The sequence below is a fragment of the Columba livia genome, chromosome 3, assembly GCF_036013475.1.
Source record: "Columba livia isolate bColLiv1 breed racing homer chromosome 3, bColLiv1.pat.W.v2, whole genome shotgun sequence".
Classification (NCBI taxonomy): domain Eukaryota; kingdom Metazoa; phylum Chordata; class Aves; order Columbiformes; family Columbidae; genus Columba; species Columba livia.
In genome coordinates this window covers 19,488,296-19,505,714 of record NC_088604.1, presented here as the reverse complement: position 1 = coordinate 19,505,714, position 17,419 = coordinate 19,488,296, and the positions used below count along the sequence as shown (strand labels likewise).

The 17,419-nt window shown below is 43.8% G+C and overlaps 2 protein-coding genes across 2 annotated transcripts; both read right to left on the bottom strand.

Annotated features, from left to right (window-relative positions):
- Positions 1-543: 543 nt before the first annotated feature.
- Positions 544-6,094, bottom strand: ADI1 (acireductone dioxygenase 1). Its single transcript, XM_065055983.1, has 4 exons — positions 5,904-6,094; positions 5,416-5,535; positions 3,698-3,877; positions 544-1,988 (listed from the first exon to the last, which is right to left on the bottom strand). The coding sequence occupies exons 1-4, from the start codon at positions 6,021-6,023 to the stop codon at positions 1,866-1,868; spliced, it is 543 nt and encodes a 180-aa protein (XP_064912055.1). The 5' UTR covers positions 6,024-6,094; the 3' UTR covers positions 544-1,865.
- Positions 6,095-8,494: 2,400 nt separating this feature from the next.
- RNASEH1 (ribonuclease H1) lies at positions 8,495-17,362 on the bottom strand. The gene is made up of 8 exons (XM_065055982.1): positions 17,152-17,362; positions 16,942-17,075; positions 16,220-16,411; positions 15,550-15,649; positions 15,011-15,065; positions 13,821-13,905; positions 10,712-10,836; positions 8,495-8,969 (listed from the first exon to the last, which is right to left on the bottom strand). Exons 1-8 carry the CDS (start codon positions 17,346-17,348, stop codon positions 8,883-8,885), a joined length of 975 nt encoding a protein of 324 aa, XP_064912054.1. The 5' UTR covers positions 17,349-17,362; the 3' UTR covers positions 8,495-8,882.
- Between the last annotated feature and the right edge of the window lie 57 nt (positions 17,363-17,419).

The following is a 17,419-nucleotide window of genomic DNA, read 5'->3' as shown; positions in this document are numbered from 1 at the left end:
GAGGAAAACATTGCCTGCTGAAGAATGGCCGTGTTGCACACCTTACAGAATTATCTACTGTCTGCTACCTTATGAAAATTCATGTAAGCCCCAATTTCATCTTCTTTCTACAGTTGTGTTTATTCAGGAAGCTGCAAGCCAGGAGTCCACATGGTATCCAGCCGAAATCCACACACGAGCTGCAACCAACACACAGCCCATGCTTTCCTCCTCATCTGTGAAGAGCTGGAGCAAGCAGAACCTCTGCCGTGCTGACATCATTCATCATTGTGAAGAGCGAATTCATACCAAAATGCTCCTGTGTCCATTGCTGAGGAGCTGCTTGTCCTGAGTAACCACAAGGCATTTTCTGAAAACTGGACCAGCGTGTCTAATCTGCTCTTTTCCATCTCGCAGCTAAGGAAACTGAGGCACACGGTTAATGATCTGTCCCACGCTACAGAACAAGTCAGGAGCAGCACAGGGAATAAAAGCTGATTAACAATTACAGTAACACTGTTGTTCAATGTGTCCTTACCGTCAGCACAAGGAACAAAAAAAGCATGCCCAAATCAAAGTAATTTTATTAATAACTCAAGAGCAAATTGTCACATTTTACTGAGAGAAAACCACAGCTTTATGTACCAGCGCAGAACTAGGGAAGCTGCATACTAAAATGCCGATTATGCAAATTTATCTTGTGAACTTTTTTTAGACAAGAATAAAGCAAGGTTTATTTTCTTTAATTAAAAAGAGAATCCTACATAGTTCATTAGCATGGATTCAGAGCAGAATGAATATTAATGTAGCCCACCGCTCTCAATTCTAACTGTCAGAAATATCAAGGAAAAAAAGGTTAGAAAATGGATTCCTGAGTAGCTTTAAACGTGGCTGAAGTCACTGCAAGGCTGCTGGCAGCTTTGAAAGGTCACAGTGACCAGGGAAGCCCTTTTTACTGGAAAAAGGCAAGACAAAGGATCTGGGGAACTACAGGCTGGTCAGCCTCAATTCAGTCCCCAGGAAAATTACAAAATAAGCCTCTGTGGAAACTGTTAGAGGCACGTGAAATACCAGGTGACAGGGAACAACCAGTCAATGCCAATTTACCAAGGGCACGTTCTGCTTAACCATCCTGATTGCCACCCAAGAGGCCAGGACTGGCTTGGTGGCAGAGGGGACACAGTGGATGACATTCACCATGACCACAGCAAGGCTTCGGACAGCGTGTCCTGCCACAGCCTTGTAGCTGGACTGAGAATATGAACTACAATGTGGGTGAAAAACTTCTCGACCATCAGGCCCAAAACAATCAGTGGTTCAAGTCAGGTGGCATTCATGTGGCATTCCCCAGTAGTCAAAATTAGGGCAAAGCATGTTGAACAGCTCTCTTAATAACTCAGAGTGCAGCAGGTCCAGCACTGGTTTTGTCTGTCCTGGAGAAGGCTGAGAGGAGACCTAACTACAGCTTCCCATTACAGAAGAGACTGTGGAGAAGACAGTCAGGCTGTTCTCAGGCATTCAACCAAAGGGCAAGAAACAACAATCGCAAACTGCAAGCAGGGAGTTGGCCATGAAGAACAAGTGCTTGTCCACAAGAGCAGATATGCGCTGGACCCTGTGCTCAGACAGGCTGTGGAACCTCGGTCTACCACTGGAGGTTTCCAAACCTTCAAGTCTTGAGCAACTTGGTCTAGCTTTGAAGTTGGCGTGGTACTTTGCAGGAGGTTGGACTAGATTACCTCCAAATGACCTTTCAACCTAAATTTTTCTATGATTCTGCGATTTTAAGTGTATATGTAAATATAAGTCTAATTAGTGAAAAGCCACCAGTCACATTAATTCTGACAGGGCTTCAGGCTGTTCCACCTGTCAGGTCTCAGGCACCATTACTGTGCTTCTGCAGCCAAAAGCTTCAGGTATTGTTTCCGAGCAGGGAAATCATCAGCCGGCCTGTTGTATGGTGTCCAGACAGGTTCTCCAACAAAGAGTCTCATTGCCTTCACGTAATTCTGTCAAAGAACAAGAAGTCATAAGTAATTCAAGAGACTTCCTTTCCATGAGGTCTTAATTCGGAAGTTGTTCCATTGGCACTTCTGCAGCAATTTCTGAAACTATTTCAAGACTGACTGAAAGCTTTTTTAGGAAATGTTTTAGGAAATGGTGCCACTACACCATTGCTCCTGCTCCCAGCTACTGCAGTGGGAGATTTTTCACCTACACAGCAATATGCTGTGCCTCCGGGTCAGGCAGGGACAGCACATCTCCTAGTTTCAAATAAATGAAAAAAATCCTGTCTTATGCAAACCATTTTGCACCAGACCCACAATACCAAGCAATACAGCATCTAATTCCTACTTGCTTAGTTAAACAAGAGTGATCAGAATCCCCAAGATGGCTAAACAATGCCTGAGCAACACCAGAAGCTCTAAAGTGAGAGCCATAAAAGCTGAACGGGGAGTGCCTAACTAGCCAAAAATTAATGCTACGGGAAGAGCAGAGACTCCAGATTCCAAAAGAAAAAGCAACAGCCCCTGCTGCCAGCTAATCAAAAGAATGCCAAGCGCAGAACTCAAGCTCTGGCAGCAGAAAATCGGCTTTTACGTCCTGCAGAAGCGCTCCAACCATAGAGTTATGGGGAACTCTCTTTTGTTCACTACACCACAAGTTTAGACCCTACCTATTTTGTAAACCCTGCTAAGTGTTTATCTTGCACTCAGGTGCTCAGCAACATCAAGAATTAACTTAGGTACCTGAAGAACTTAGCTGCAAAATGCAAAGTTCTAAAAGTACCTGAAGAATTTACTTTGATGATGACACCTCTGGACTAAAGTTCCTGAAGAGGACAAACATTTAAGACTTCTCGTAGACTCAACCCTGACATTTTTTCTTTGTAAAGAAAAAACTTTACACTAGCAATTGTAGCTGATTCACTGTGGATCTCAAAACGCAGACATGAAAAGTTGGGTTTTTCATCAAAGCAGCACATCCCATTTTTACATATACAATAACTGCTATCTGGACAGCTGACTGGAAATTATACTGTCCTCAAGACTGTGCCAGAGACGGAATTCTGCCACACAGGAGACAGCACACATTTCCCCATTTTCCAGGGGTAACACTGAGGTTATATATTTATAAAAGCCCATAAGGACGGACACAGAGATCAGGCCTACACGTGCCAGTCTCACAGTCCCACTACCAAACTATCCTCCAAAAGCAGGTCACCTCCTGTGAAGCCAGGAGCACACACAACCTGCAAGTAGCAGCTCTGGACCCTAAATTCTCCTTCATGGAAAGAAGGATTTAAACACTCATGAAAAATGCCACTGCTGGACACACATATGCTCTGTTTGTCCTCATCGAGACACAACAAGGCAGCAGAGAAGGATCCATCTACACTGTCTCCACCCCAAACAACAGCACGGGCAACTGTGGGAGCGACAGCCGCAGGGCTCGGCTCTTCTGCCACTGCCACGTAAGATCCGCTACTGATACCACGTGGCAATGACTTGCAGTTCAGCTGACGAGAGGAATCTGGATTTGTGACCAGGAGATGAAAGGTTCAGATACTGTGAATTATTTAGTATTTTTCATATTCCTACTTCATATTTAATATGTTTTGCTAATGAACTGCAAGTCTCAGGGCATGTACTTACTAATGTGATATAGAGTCTCATGGATTTGTCATCAAAACTTACAGTAATCTATAACAACATACATTCTCATCCAGCGTAAATCGGTGATATATGCCAGCAGGGAGGGTTATCATGTCTCCTTTTTCCATGGAAATCCGGATCCATTTGTCATCCTTGTCTCGAACATCAAAATAGCCAGATCCATCTAAGATGTAGCGAATTTCGTCGTCTAGGTGTAAATGTTCTTCATAAAATGTTTTTATCTAGGAATAGCAAGTATCTCTTAAAACTGCTGAACACAGAAAGACTGCAAAGAAATCTGGTAGAATCACGTGGCAAAGCAGACAAAGGTTTTCAAAGGGTAACTGCAGTCATTTAATCAACAGATGAGATCAACACGGATAAAACGGCCAATCCAGACGGACAGACCTCAGGACACTTCTAAGTGGGCTGCTACATTTCCCTTGAAAGACAGGAATTTTTCTGACAAGAAACAGCAGCTATATCTGCACACAACCAGTCTCTGAATAACAGTAATGCTTACACCTGTTTGGGAGAGAGGCAGGTAAAGGTACCCATCACAGGATTTGGTTCTTGAAGCTGTTCAGTTTGATCATTTTGCAACTTTTTTTCCTGACATGCAAAAATAAAACAGAGCTACAGATTATTCCCCCTCATTTACACTGCTGTAGGGTTGAATCTACCCCACAGGCTGCTACAACTCTATGTGAAAATGGAGTTATTGCCAACCATGGCCCAGCTGTGGCAATCTGATGTGAACAGCATGTCACGCCCACCCCTGCACAGTGAGCCCCAGCTCCGGGCTGTCAGCTCCCAGGCAGCAGCAGCCACATTCTCGTCGTTTCCAGAACGGTGAATTCTTTGTGCATTTCACAGCACATAACAAAACACACTTTAAAGGTTCAGTTAACAGAGACCTGATCAGGTTAGCGCAAAGAGAGCAGTGCAATGCCAGGTACTACCATATGCTCAGGTCTGGGCACTGTTTAGCCCCAGCAGTGCAGGTGTTCCTGGGCCAGGATTGATCCAGCATGGCAAGGTGAGCAAAAGTCTACATGCCCTGTCAATAATGGCCCATCTTTGTGCCAGGTAGAGCCCACTCAGGCAACCTTAGTTACTACCTAATTCCCTTTATCATCAATTTAAAACCAGCGTAAAATACCAGGCTTAAAACCACCTGGTAAATGGAAATATAATGAAAACACGGAAGCACCACAGGGTTGCTGTCCTCAGGTCAGAGCAGCATGCCAGCGCCCAGGGGCCAGGAGGACAAAGGTCCTTCTAGGAGGCTCATCTGAGAGCCTGGCACCATTCGCATTCAGCTGTTATGAAACAGCCAAGGTACCGGCATCCCAAAGTAAAAAATCATCCTGTACAGAGAACACGTCCCTCCGACTCCACAAGGTTAACATTCACTTCCAGAAGATGTATTTTGCAAGCAGCCTTTAGGATGTTCCAGCCTTCAAAGCAGCCTGCCTTCGCCCTGGGAGGCTGTCCCAGGACAGGTCAGCACCGGCAGGGCTCTGCTGCTGGGACTCTAGTTTTGAAGTGACAATAATGGAAACTACCCTTAAAACCTTTGATGGCAACCCACAGAAGCAAAGGGCTTCTGTTATTTTTAAAACAATATCAAAACTGCTTTTTTCATGTTCAGAATTTCAGTACAGGATGTATTTCACAGGCAGAAGCCTCGTCCTTTGGCCCTGCTCAGGTGTGCAGGTGTTGGGCGGTGGCTGCACGTCAGCCTGCAGATCTGCATTTAAAGCAAAGACTCACTCACCTTTTCCTCATAATTTGGAAGCTTGTCTTTATGTATGGTTACTATATCCATCCAAGAATAATTTTCTGCTTGCCGAATCTCTTTCAGATAGGGATCAGTCTCATAGTTATCTGCATCCAGCTAAAAATTAGGCAGGGAAAAAAACTTGTATTCAGACACGATAGCTTAAAATGCAATGCAGAGCACTAAGGTGAAAACAGATGTCAGGAGTGTCGGTGAGGGCAGGCTGCTCCAAAGGCAGCTCGGCTGTCTGCCATAGGCACACAAGGCACGCCGGCTTTGTTAGAGGTACCTGCGGCCAGCCCAGCCCCACACAGACAGCGCCGGGGACCCGCCCGCTGCTCCCCTCCCCGGGCTCTCCTCGTCCAGCGGGGGAAGCCCGAGGCGCCGCCGCCCCCAGGCCCGCGAGGCCCCGCCCGGCCCGAGTCAGCTCCGGGCCCCGCCGAGCGGCCCGGTCTGGCCCCGTCGGCTCCCGCTCCACCGCTCACCTTGCGGTAGACGACGCCGAGGCGGCGCAGCTGCTCCAGGCTGACCGGGCAGTTGGGCTGCAGGCGATGGGGCGCCCGCTGGTCCTCTGGGGACTCGTCCATGTACCAGGCCTCCACCATGCTTCGCTGGGCCGGGCTGGGCGGAGCGGCCCGCCCCGGCGGGGTGGAGGGGCCGGGGCAGGGCCCGGGAGCGGTCCCGCGCAGGCGGCCTGCGGCGGGAGCCTCCACCGGGTGCCGTTTGCACGCTGAGCTGGGCGAGTGCGCAGCCCGTGTGCAGGTGTGGGCTCAAGGGCACGGGTGACACGGCGCATCTCCAGCTCCGTGGAACAGAGCTGCTGCCAGAGGGTAACGTGGGGCGCACAGCAAGCACAAACACAGCTGTGCTACCCCGGTCTGCCCGGCAGCAGTGCTCCAACTGAACTTAGTGCTGCCTGGCAGCCTCAAAGGCCTGCATTGCAACCTCAAAGGCCTGCATTGCAACCTCAAAGGCCTGCATTGCAACCTCAGAACGTGGAGAAATTAAAAAATAATTTAAAAAAAAGGAAAGAAGAGCAGTAAAACATGCTGCCCAGAAAACTCGTGTTGCCTCCATCCATAGAAATACAGCCCGCCCACTCATCCTGAGTGACCTCCAGATGATCTGCTTGAGCTGGGGCGGACAAGATACGTGCCTGCAAACCCCTCCAGCCTCCACAGTTCTGCACGCTTCTGTGAATCTATATGGTACATAAACCAACAGCCAAACACAATGTAAGGATGGAGAGAAACAAACAAAAACTGAAAAAGGAAACAATCCCTCAAACGTTTTTCTTCTCCCTAAAAAGTTTTATACTTACCAAATGGCTTAACCACTATTTCTCAGAAATGCCACCAGAACCCTTTAATGCATAGTATTCAATCTATAAGCATTTCTGGTTATAGATTCTGGATAAAATTCAATTGCGATCCCCATGACACTACAGATAAACTGGTCTAATCCTGGTACTGTCCACATGACTTTAAGCAGCACATTACAAACCCAAGCAGAAGTTAACACCTGCATGTCAGCGCTGCTACAGGCCAACACCCTCTCCTGCAGTTTCAGTTCCTTTGAAAGAATTGACTTCAACAGCCAACATCCCCTGTTGGTCCTACAGCCCCTACTAAGTCCTGTTGAGAAGTATCATTCGCTTTCAACCCTTTCAACAACCTTAATCTTGCAATTTACTCTCTGCTTTCTTCTGACCTTAATTGCCAGAGTAAGAATGACAAACACTGGCATCAAAATAACTCTTTCTTGCTAGATTTCCTATTATAATCTACCTATTAGATTCAGGCAGTCAAGTTGCTTAAATGCAGTATTACACTGATGTTACGATTTACTCACCATTATCTACACTTTTTTTCTTTTTTGCAGCAGAAGCTTTGCAAAAAAACAAACAAACAAACAAACAAAAAAAAAGATTTCCACACAGTAAAGAGGATCTACGTGTTTAACTGGAGATGCATGCTAGGCAGATTAGATGCCACCTCTTCAGTACTTCTGGTGACACTGTTCTGCCCCAACTAGAGATCCAATCAGGGAGGATGGGGTGTTTTTCTTCAAGCCAAACTCCTAAAATTAATAAACATATAATTGTGTGCATATATACAAAAGAAGCAAGGGGAAAATCTACCTCACCCCTAGATGAACTTTATTGTCCCTCTTCAGATGACAGAAAACAACATTTAAAAACCTCACTCATCTATGAACCGCTAGCTAGCCAGTTTCCTCATTCTATCACAATTCACATGACTCTAAATACATAAAAGCTCATACTTTGCCTCAGTAAAGGTATGATAATGCAGGAGAACTTTCAAGAAACCAACCTTCAGCAGCCCCGCCATTCTGTATAGTAATTAACAACAATCAGTGATTTCCAGCTTAAGCCCTAGTTTTCAATGGTATGCAGGTACTTTACAAAAACGTTGACAAAAGATAACAAACCAGACCTGTTTGCTCCTCCCATGTAGATCCATAGAAGGTAAAACTATGTGGATTACTAGTAATTACTCTCTAATTGAAGTGCACATTACCCATTCCATTAATCTCATAATTGACTGGAAAAAAAAAAAAAGTCAAACACTTGACGTCCGGAAGATCTGAAGAAGCTCATCATCTTCTAGTTCCATTTCAGACAAAATGGCCAATTATTATCTTTGGGACAACACTGAAGAGGAACTAATAATGCTAATGTGAACCAGTATGCATAAAAAAATTACTTAATGGCAACAGGAAGCCAGAAAACAAAGAGCTTGGACATTAAGCAGCTAGAGAGAGAACAGTAAAAATTCATTGTTCAAGACTTCTTGTGACCTGGCTTTTTAGTTTGTTCACACTACCTTGCAAATCAGCATTATAAAGAAAACTACAGATGCTGTAACTGATGATACTGGGAGGCCCAGGTGAGTGTTACAAGCCCACCTGCAGAGGGGCTACTGCTAGCACCAGAATGACAAAGCGTATGAATGCACAACACCATGTTAGGTCACTGACCTCTTACCAAACCAATCACCCTGAAGTTCCCTCACCCCCAGCTATTTTGGGCTGTTAATATATATACCTCTGTACAAAAAAAAAGTAGTTATAATTTATTTCACTAAGATGAAAATACAGAAGACTTAAGATAAAGATTTAATATCACTTCTTCAGACGTCTGCCTTTACAGTGAATTCTGAAGTCTACAAGACAACTAAAAACACTGACTACGGCCCTTCAGGAAGATGGAGCAAAAGCAGACACCCTGTATCATTAACTAGATATTGATTCAATTGTAGAACAAATGCTGTTGAAGAACACGTGTGGGTATTTTTCTCCTAGAAGTCTGGTATATATTTAACACTTCAGACCAGAAAGAAGTACAGTTCAAAGTTCAACTCCGAAGCAATTATAGCATTTCAAGTTGTCACTGTGACATTAGTCCTTTTCCTCCCACTGCAACAGTCTCTAGTCCCAGTGCATCAGGACTTCTGTTTACTAGCTCCTTCTCTTGCTAGTCTGTCGGCTTCTTCATTGCCTTGGAAACCAGCATGACCGGGAACATGCATCTGTTAGGACAAAAGTATAGGAGCTTTAGATATGCAAGAAATCAAGAAAAAAGTACATAAATGAAATTTGATCATGCACTGCCCTTTCATTCGTAGCATAGTAGCACCTCCTCAGCACTCTCCTCACACTTAGTCCTTATGTGTTCCCAGGAACATTCATAGTCTCCCTAACTCTAGGAAACTCTTGGAAAATCATGAAAAATCACCTTTCTGGGAAGCAGTGAATTGGATAAGGACTGCCTAACCTAGCCTTTAAGAAATGCAGAGAACAGCTTCAACTCAAAATTCCCACTTTCAGAGGCCAGAGAAAAACCTCTCTGCATTCAGTGCTCAAACCAAGTTAATCTTTTCCCAGAAATCCAGAGGCTTCTATGCCACTAACAGCCTTGGTGGTTACAGCACTCACTTAGGGTACAGAAACAGGGTATGAAAAGAATCTCTTCATTTTCAGATGGCTTAACTATCCATCCTTCAATTAGTAACTGAAAGCACTTTCACCCCTAAGCCCCACCTTGTCAGAAGTAAGGGTGGAAGAGTGTGGTGGAAGAAGGAGAGGAAGAAAAATCAAGCTTGCCATTTGCCGAGATCTGAGAGGGGACAAGTGTGAAGTGTGTACAGGACGGTATCAAGCTTACAGGGCAAGGTTTTGGTACTGGGCCAGGGGCTACAGGGGTGGCCTCTGTGAGAAGACACCAGGGTGTACGGACACACTAGAAACAGCCAGTTCCAGCGAGCTCCACAACAGACCCACCACAGGACAGAGCTAAGTCCATCAGCAAAGCTGGTGGCTCCTCTGGGATAACATATTTAAGAAAGGGTCAAAAAAGCTGCACAGTAGCTGTGAGAGAGAGGAGTGAGAATATGTGAAACAACTCTGCAGACACCAAGGTCTGTGAAGGAGGAGGGGAGGAGGTGCTCCAGGCACTGGAGCAGAAAATTCCTCTGCAGCCTGCGGAGAAGACCATAGTGAAGCGGTTTGTCACCCTGCAGCCCATGGAGGACCACACTGGAGGAGACAGCCACACCACAGCCCATGGAGGACCCCACACGTCAGCACGTTGATCACTGTAATTAAGTGCCTGCATATACCTGCTCCTCCTGAAATAAAACATCTTTCCCAAAAAAACCCAAACACTACCAGGAATACCTGTACAGAAGTTGGTTTACTTCTTTACCTGAGACCTCAGCAATTTAAATCTTAAAAATCAGTATTTTAAATACTTTTCTATGTTCAGTTTTCTCATAAAAAACAGAGTTAAGGTACAGAAAACTAGAGTTAGTTTATCCAGGATTATACTCAGTTTTCCCAGTTTGAAGACATTAATGTGATTGAGTTACACCAACAAACCAGCATCTTAAGAGTTCTGAAAAGTAAACCCAGAAATTGAGCTATGACTCAAAAAGACAGAGTTATGTTTTTAGCTTAGATTTCCAAGAGAAATTAATCTACTAACAAAGTAATTATTGCAGGCATTTTCTAAGTAATAACAAGAGAGAGGAAACAAATATAAACAAACATTTTAATAAACGGAATACTGGCTCCAATAGCCTAGGTTATGTTGCTTATTTGCTTTAAATAAAACAAGCAACTTCTCCGTATTTATGGTTTTACCTATGGATGCAAAATAATATTATGCTCGATAAAGTTCTTAGTTAATAGTCATACTGGCAAGTTTTCTCAAGAAGCACGTGTAAGGTGTCATTAAAGATAACAAATGAGGTGCAAGAAATGAGGTGCTTACCCACTGAATTTCTATGCCTTTTGATAGATTATCAAGTCTTTCAAAATCTTCTTTATTTATTACGCTTCCTCCAGAACTTGTTCTCCAGCCATTTGTTTTCCAGTTGTCAACCCAGCTTGTAATACCTACCATAAAAATGTTATGAAAGTAGCCAGTAAGGATCAGGATAGAGCGAACAGCCTTTTAGCAGACATTAAGTCCATACAAAGTCTGAGGCAAAGACATCGCATGTAGAAGATACTCTTGTCTGGTTCTCTACTACTGTCTCTCAGGATTGTATTTTTCCATTATTACTTGAACTACCGAACCATGTGTTCCTGAACAGATATTTAAATGCTACAATTTTATACATGCATCACACACAAAACTATGACGCAAACTTCAATAAACTGAAGGTAAGGATTTGCTTGATGGTACAGTAAGCTAGAACAAATCTATGGTTTTATTTGTTTTGACAAATTGAGGAGACACACAAGCACAGAGGAAACACAGATGGTCACCTGTCTTATGGCTTCTGCACACTAAACAGAATCCTTCAGAGAAGGACCACATAAGCAGATACCTACAGAATGAGATTTAACATTCTAGCCATCCCTTTCTGGCCAGAAAATCTACTGTATTACTCCTTAGATATGGACTTTTAAAAATATATCTTTGCTAGTCTCGACAATGTAAGACCTCCTTACTGCTTTAATGACAGACCTAAGCTAAACAGAGAATTACCCATCTTGCACACAAAACCTCAAAAAACATTTATACTTAACGACAAGCCTCCTCCTCTAGTATTTCGAAAAATAACTCCTAGACATATTTACAGAATAGCTTTGATTAAATAAGAATGGAACCTGGTCACCTCAGTGACCCAAAACATTAAGAGCAAACTGCAAGCAAAAACAAAGAGACTAAGACATTACACCTACAGCTTCTTATAATCCTCCCTCATACTTAAGTCTCATACCTAAGTTTAACAGGAATTTTATTCCACACAACTTCTTTCTTCTTAACACCAGTTTCACAGCAAGACGATACAGACTTTCTCCAACAAAGCAAAGAATCGCAAAGATGTTTCTTTGCTCCTTAATGCTTTTAACAACTTCCTTCTTTCCACAAATGATGCAGACGGGTTCTACAGATCAGCATGCAACACCAAGCCCTGAGGAGTAGAGACCCTTCCTTTTATTCTTCCCTTTTCCAGAATATTTCTGGCATTCTAAGTAAAACCACCATACAAAAAAAATAAACCCACACATATTCTGTTCCTATAGGAAATGCTATACATAAATATTTTTGAGAAAATAAGCTACTCAGGTGAAAGATTTACAATATGATCCTCAGGGCGATGCAATGGAAAATTCATTTGTTTCTTAACATTTACTGTCCCTTCCTCAACTTATGAACTAGAATCAGGAGGACAGAGCACTAGTTGTTGACACTTTTCACTTCCGGACAGAACCTCTTCCATGCATAAGCAAGCTAAAGGAATTTGAAAAAAGCAGCACATGACAGCTCCAGCAACTCCTTCCTTGACTGGCTGTTATTTGTTCCTACTCAGTAGCCTTCTGTCCTTTCTAGGGTATTGCTACTTAAGGTGACATCAGAGTTTTTCAAGGTAAGTTTTATTTTACTTCTAGAACAAAAAAGCCTGATGCTCTTCCTTCACACTCCTCCACTTTCAGAAATCAGGGGGGAGCTTCTGGAAAGCAGAATTACTTACTTGGAGGAAAAGACATACAGATTTCTTAACAATACAAACCATTTATTTGCTTCATTAGTAACAAGCCATGAAACAAATAATTACTTTCAGTGTTAGAGATCAAGCACAGGAAATTATCTTAAGAACAAGGTATTCACATCTCCCCACATTCCCCCACACCCCTCAAGAAAAAAAACACAAACAAAAACCAAACCACAACACTGAAGTGTGAAAGAGCAACATTTAATCTTCAATCAAAAGTTTCAGTAGATTTTCATTTACTGTTATTTAAAAAAAAAAAAAATCTAAACAAAACCAAAAATTTTCAAAGTGATCTGGAAACAGCTAACACATACACTCTCTTGTAAAACTGTGAAACACAAAGAAATACTCATGCAGTTCAGAATTATCACAGGAGTAAGATATGAACATCTAGGGGAAAGGGGAAGAAGTATTCAGAAATTATGTCCTACTTGCTGCTTCATATAGCATTTCTAGGAAATAAAGTTTTCCACATCTTTGGATGAAAGTGAAACCTTAAATACACACAAAACATATATAAACTCTGACTAATCTTCCAGTCTAGCCTGAGAGTTTGTAAGTGTAGTCTACATGTAAAAAGTAAGGAAACTTGAATGTCCTTCACTTTTGTGTAGTAAGCCAGCCTCTCTGACCCAAACAAATGAAACCAAACCCTATAGGGTCACTACACCAACTTGTGAGTACTTTCCTGCACACATCCTTAACAGAATATACACAAACAACATTTTTTCTAGACTTTGTGTCACACTAAATGCCTTAAGACAAAAGTCCTTTAGTTACTTCCATCATTCTTTACTTTAATAGGCACTTTGTCTCTAGCAGGTAATCCCTGATAGTCTTTTCCCCAAGCACTCATAAGTATTGAAATAAGCTATGCATTCCCTTCCTCATAGGATCATAGAATGTCCTGAGTTGGAAGGGACCCACAAGGAGCATCGAGTCCAGCTCCTATCCCAGCATATGACAACCCCACAGTTCACACCATGTGTCTGAGGGTGTTGTCCAGTCTCTTCTTGAACACTGTCAGGCTTGAGGCCATGACAACCTCCGTGGGGAGCCTGTTCCAGTGCTCCACCATCTTCTGGGTGAAGAAACTTTTCCTGATGTCCAAGCTAAACCTCCCCTGGCACATCTTCCTGCCATTCCCTCGGGTTCTGTCGCTGGTTGCCAGAAAGAAGAGTGTGGCACCTGACCCTCCTCCTCCACTTGTGATGAAGCTGTAGCCACCACGTCTCCCCTCAGTCTCCTCCAAGCTCAACAGCCCCAGTGACTATAACCCTGTCCCCAGGTCTTAGTATGTTCGCTAGGCCTTATGTAACAACATTGCATACAGTGTGTCTTTAAGAATCAGGAAAACTAGAATCATTAACTTACCATTAATAGTGAACTTGCTATCAGTGTAGATAATTAGTTTCTTGATGTTTTGACTCTTTGCTTGCTCTATTGCTTTGCAGGCTGCCTTAAAAACATTTCAATAGAATCACAGTTCAGAACATGATTTTTGACACATGCAATTAAAACACCACCAAGTACCCAATGCTAACACAGAACTGCAAAGAATATTACTGTAATCTCTCCATCAGTGATTATCAAAATGCTTTAGAGCAGAGGTTCCCAAAATTACGCATGCAGACAACCACTTAATGAATTGAGCAAACAGAAAGTCACTTAAGTTTCACCAGCAAAACACCCCACTAACATTCAGATGCCCAATTCTGTACCACATGAGCAGCTCTCTATCAAAGCCTCTATTAACTGCACACTAAGTTTTACACATTTTCTCCATAACTTTGAGGAGGAAGAATTCATGCCAGTTCCAACATTCTGGAACCCCTAAAAGGCTGGAGCTTTTTTGGTGCTATGAAATATTACAAGAAGGAGAAATGGCTGAGTCTGGATGTAGAGCTGAAAAGCTCTTCAGTGACAAGTTTGATCCCTGGCACACCACCATCACCTCTGTTTGTCCTTCACTAACATAAGCTTCCCGTAGTTTTTAAGCAGATTGATTCCCTGCTTCAGTTTATCTCCAAACACATGGTGCAGGATAGCAGCAGTACCAGAATTAAGATGAGGTGAGAAGGGAAGACTAAACCTGCTGTTGCCAACAAAACCTTACTTCAGAAGTAACAGCAGTTATTCCGGATAGCCTACAACTGTTAGGTTTCTATATAAGGAATATTATACTCTTATCCTATCGCAATAAGAAGCTGATTCTCCTCTTAACTGCTACTCAGCAACCCTCACCCCAAGCTCTGAGATGTGCAAACGAAAACTGCAAGGGATACTACACAGATTTGAGAATCAACCTTTCCTAAAGCAAGGCTGTTTTAAACAGCTGTGCTTGGCCTAATGATATTCTGGAATTCTCAAGGTGAACTACCTTGTTCAAAACCAATAAAGAGACTTAACTTAAAGAGAACAATTTGTTCAAAGTCATAACTCCTGATATTTTGTATACTTCCTCCACAGCTCCATCGCTGCTTTCTGAAGGCCAGAGTTGAAATAGTAATGACTGTGCTACTAAACTTTACATGCAGAAGCATCTTAGGACATTTACTACTTACATGTATTTCTGCTCTTTGATTAGTCTGCCGCCCAGGAAGTCTTTCACTGGTATTTCTGTGTCCAAAGAATGATAGCAGATTAGTTTCCTCAAATATTCAGAATGGTGTATATGACTACACATTAGAAAAATAAATATAGCTCATTTTCTTTTTATAAAGTAGGATAAACAGATATTTTAGCTCTAACTTCCATCTGCGTAGTGCAACCCTCATATTTGGCCTTGCCACCAATATGCAATTATATTTTTTGTCTTCTGTGCACACCTACACCTATTTTAAAACTTCCTGCATTACTTAAATCATAGTTTCAGCCCCTAAAAATATTATTTCCAGTTGATTTTCTCCATATTTTTACTTCCTAGAGAGGCTGCTTTCTCTTTTCCCCTCAGTAACTCAGTAGTCTCATAGGACTGTCATTATGAATCTCATTAGCACGGTTTCATGTTCAAAAGAAGGCTGGTATTGTACATCACACATAAAACAAAGAATAGTATATATTAAAAAAAAAAAAAGACAAAAGAATCCATCCAGCTACTTACAAAGGGTGGCCTGGTCCCCAGTAGACACCTATACCAGCACGTGCCCTATTACGTCCATTACCTGAGCAACAACCATCTGTATAAACGACTGCGAAGTCACCTACAAACAAATTACCAAAAACAGAAGTTCAAGCACTCCTTCAAGGATGTAGGCTCTTTAACTGAAAAGAAGTGTCTGCCAGCAGGCTAACCCCCAAAATCTCCATCCTAGAGAGCCCTTCAAAAAGTTAACTACAGAAGCCACGTAAATGCAGCACACCAGAAGTCCCACTGGAGCTTCACAGCCTCACTGGTCCCAAAACAGTCAGCCTCAGGAAACATCTCTGCCCCTGTTCTCACTACAGTTCCCACCTTCTTCGGTCAATGCTGAAACTTCCTAGCAACATCTGTATTTAAATAGTCTGTAACCTACACACACATAAAAACACATGTATAATGACCAGACCAATCTATAAATTGATATCCACTAAAGCACATTAACATTACACTGGAAAACAATGTGAACAAATATATCATGGTTCACATTTCCATTTTAAAAAGAAACAAATTATGCGGGGCACTGTGCTGCCATACAGAAGCCTCCCTAAATATCCTTCTAATAATTACAATTTTTAGTTATGAAAAAGTGCAATGGACTCAAAAGAATTACAAGAATAACAAAAGAGCTTACCCATATATGAAAACTTATCTTCACTGACTGTTGGCGCTGAGTATACTTCATGTTTTACACGTTTTGCAATGTGGTCTTCATTTGTAGACTGTTCATACGGCCTTTTACAGGCATTGCAACACAAGGCGTTTAATTCTGGTTCCTCTCTCTGGCTAACATTTTCCTGTGTTACAGCTGAAGGACCATGTATCTCTTCCAAAAAAAAAGAAGACACAAAACACAACACCAAGTTCAACTGAGACACAATTTTATTCAAAACAACTGTTTCTAAAGGCCAACAGTTCATTCATTAGCAATGCCAGCCTGTGAAACTCATTAGCAATGCTAGTCTGTTAAACTGACACTCCCCAAACTATTATGCAAAAAATATCGCAGTGTACACCAGTCATTTTTTATCCTCGATCAAACCGAAGTGGAGACACCCACGTAACGGCCCTTAAAACGGGCACGGTAGAGGCAACGTTCTCCAAGCACCTACAGAAATACTTGCACGACACAGCCACATCCACCCCGTGTGCGCAGGGCCCCCGCGGCACCCACCATCCCGCCCGTCGCAGGATAAGGAGGAGGAGAAACAGAAGCCGTAGTGTTTACACAGGCGCCATGCAGCAGCCAGCCGGGATGTGCCGGTGCGCAGCACGGCCTCCCTCCGACCCGGCCTTCCCCAGGAACCGCCCTCCTGTCCCGCCCGGGCAGCGGGAGGCGAGGGCAGGACGCGCTACCTGCGGGTTCGGGCTGTTGCGGCTGCCGCTGCCCCGGCAGGCCGGCGCGCACGAAGGCCCAGGCGTCCTCCTCGATGGCGAACTTCTTAAAGCTGGCGGAGGGGAACCTGTTCACCTGCTCCTGGCACTCCGTCCTGCAACACAGCGGGCGGGGGTGAGGCCGAGCCGGCCCGCGGCGGCTCCCCGCGCTGCCCCGGCCGCGGCCCTTACCAGGTGCGGAACACGCCGGTCCGCCGGCCCCTGCGCACGGCGTAGAACATGCTGTGGCCTTTGGGAACGAAACACGAGTGACTGAGCACCGCCACGAGCCACCGCAACATGGCGCAGCCCCGCCGCCATGCGCGCCCCCGCCCCGCGGGCCCGGCCACCGAACCCCGCGCCGCCGCGCCCCGGCCCTTCCTGCGCATGCGCGGCGGAGCAACGGAAGAGAGGGCGCGCTGAGGGCGCCCTACGGGCCACGAGTGAGGCCAAACTTACT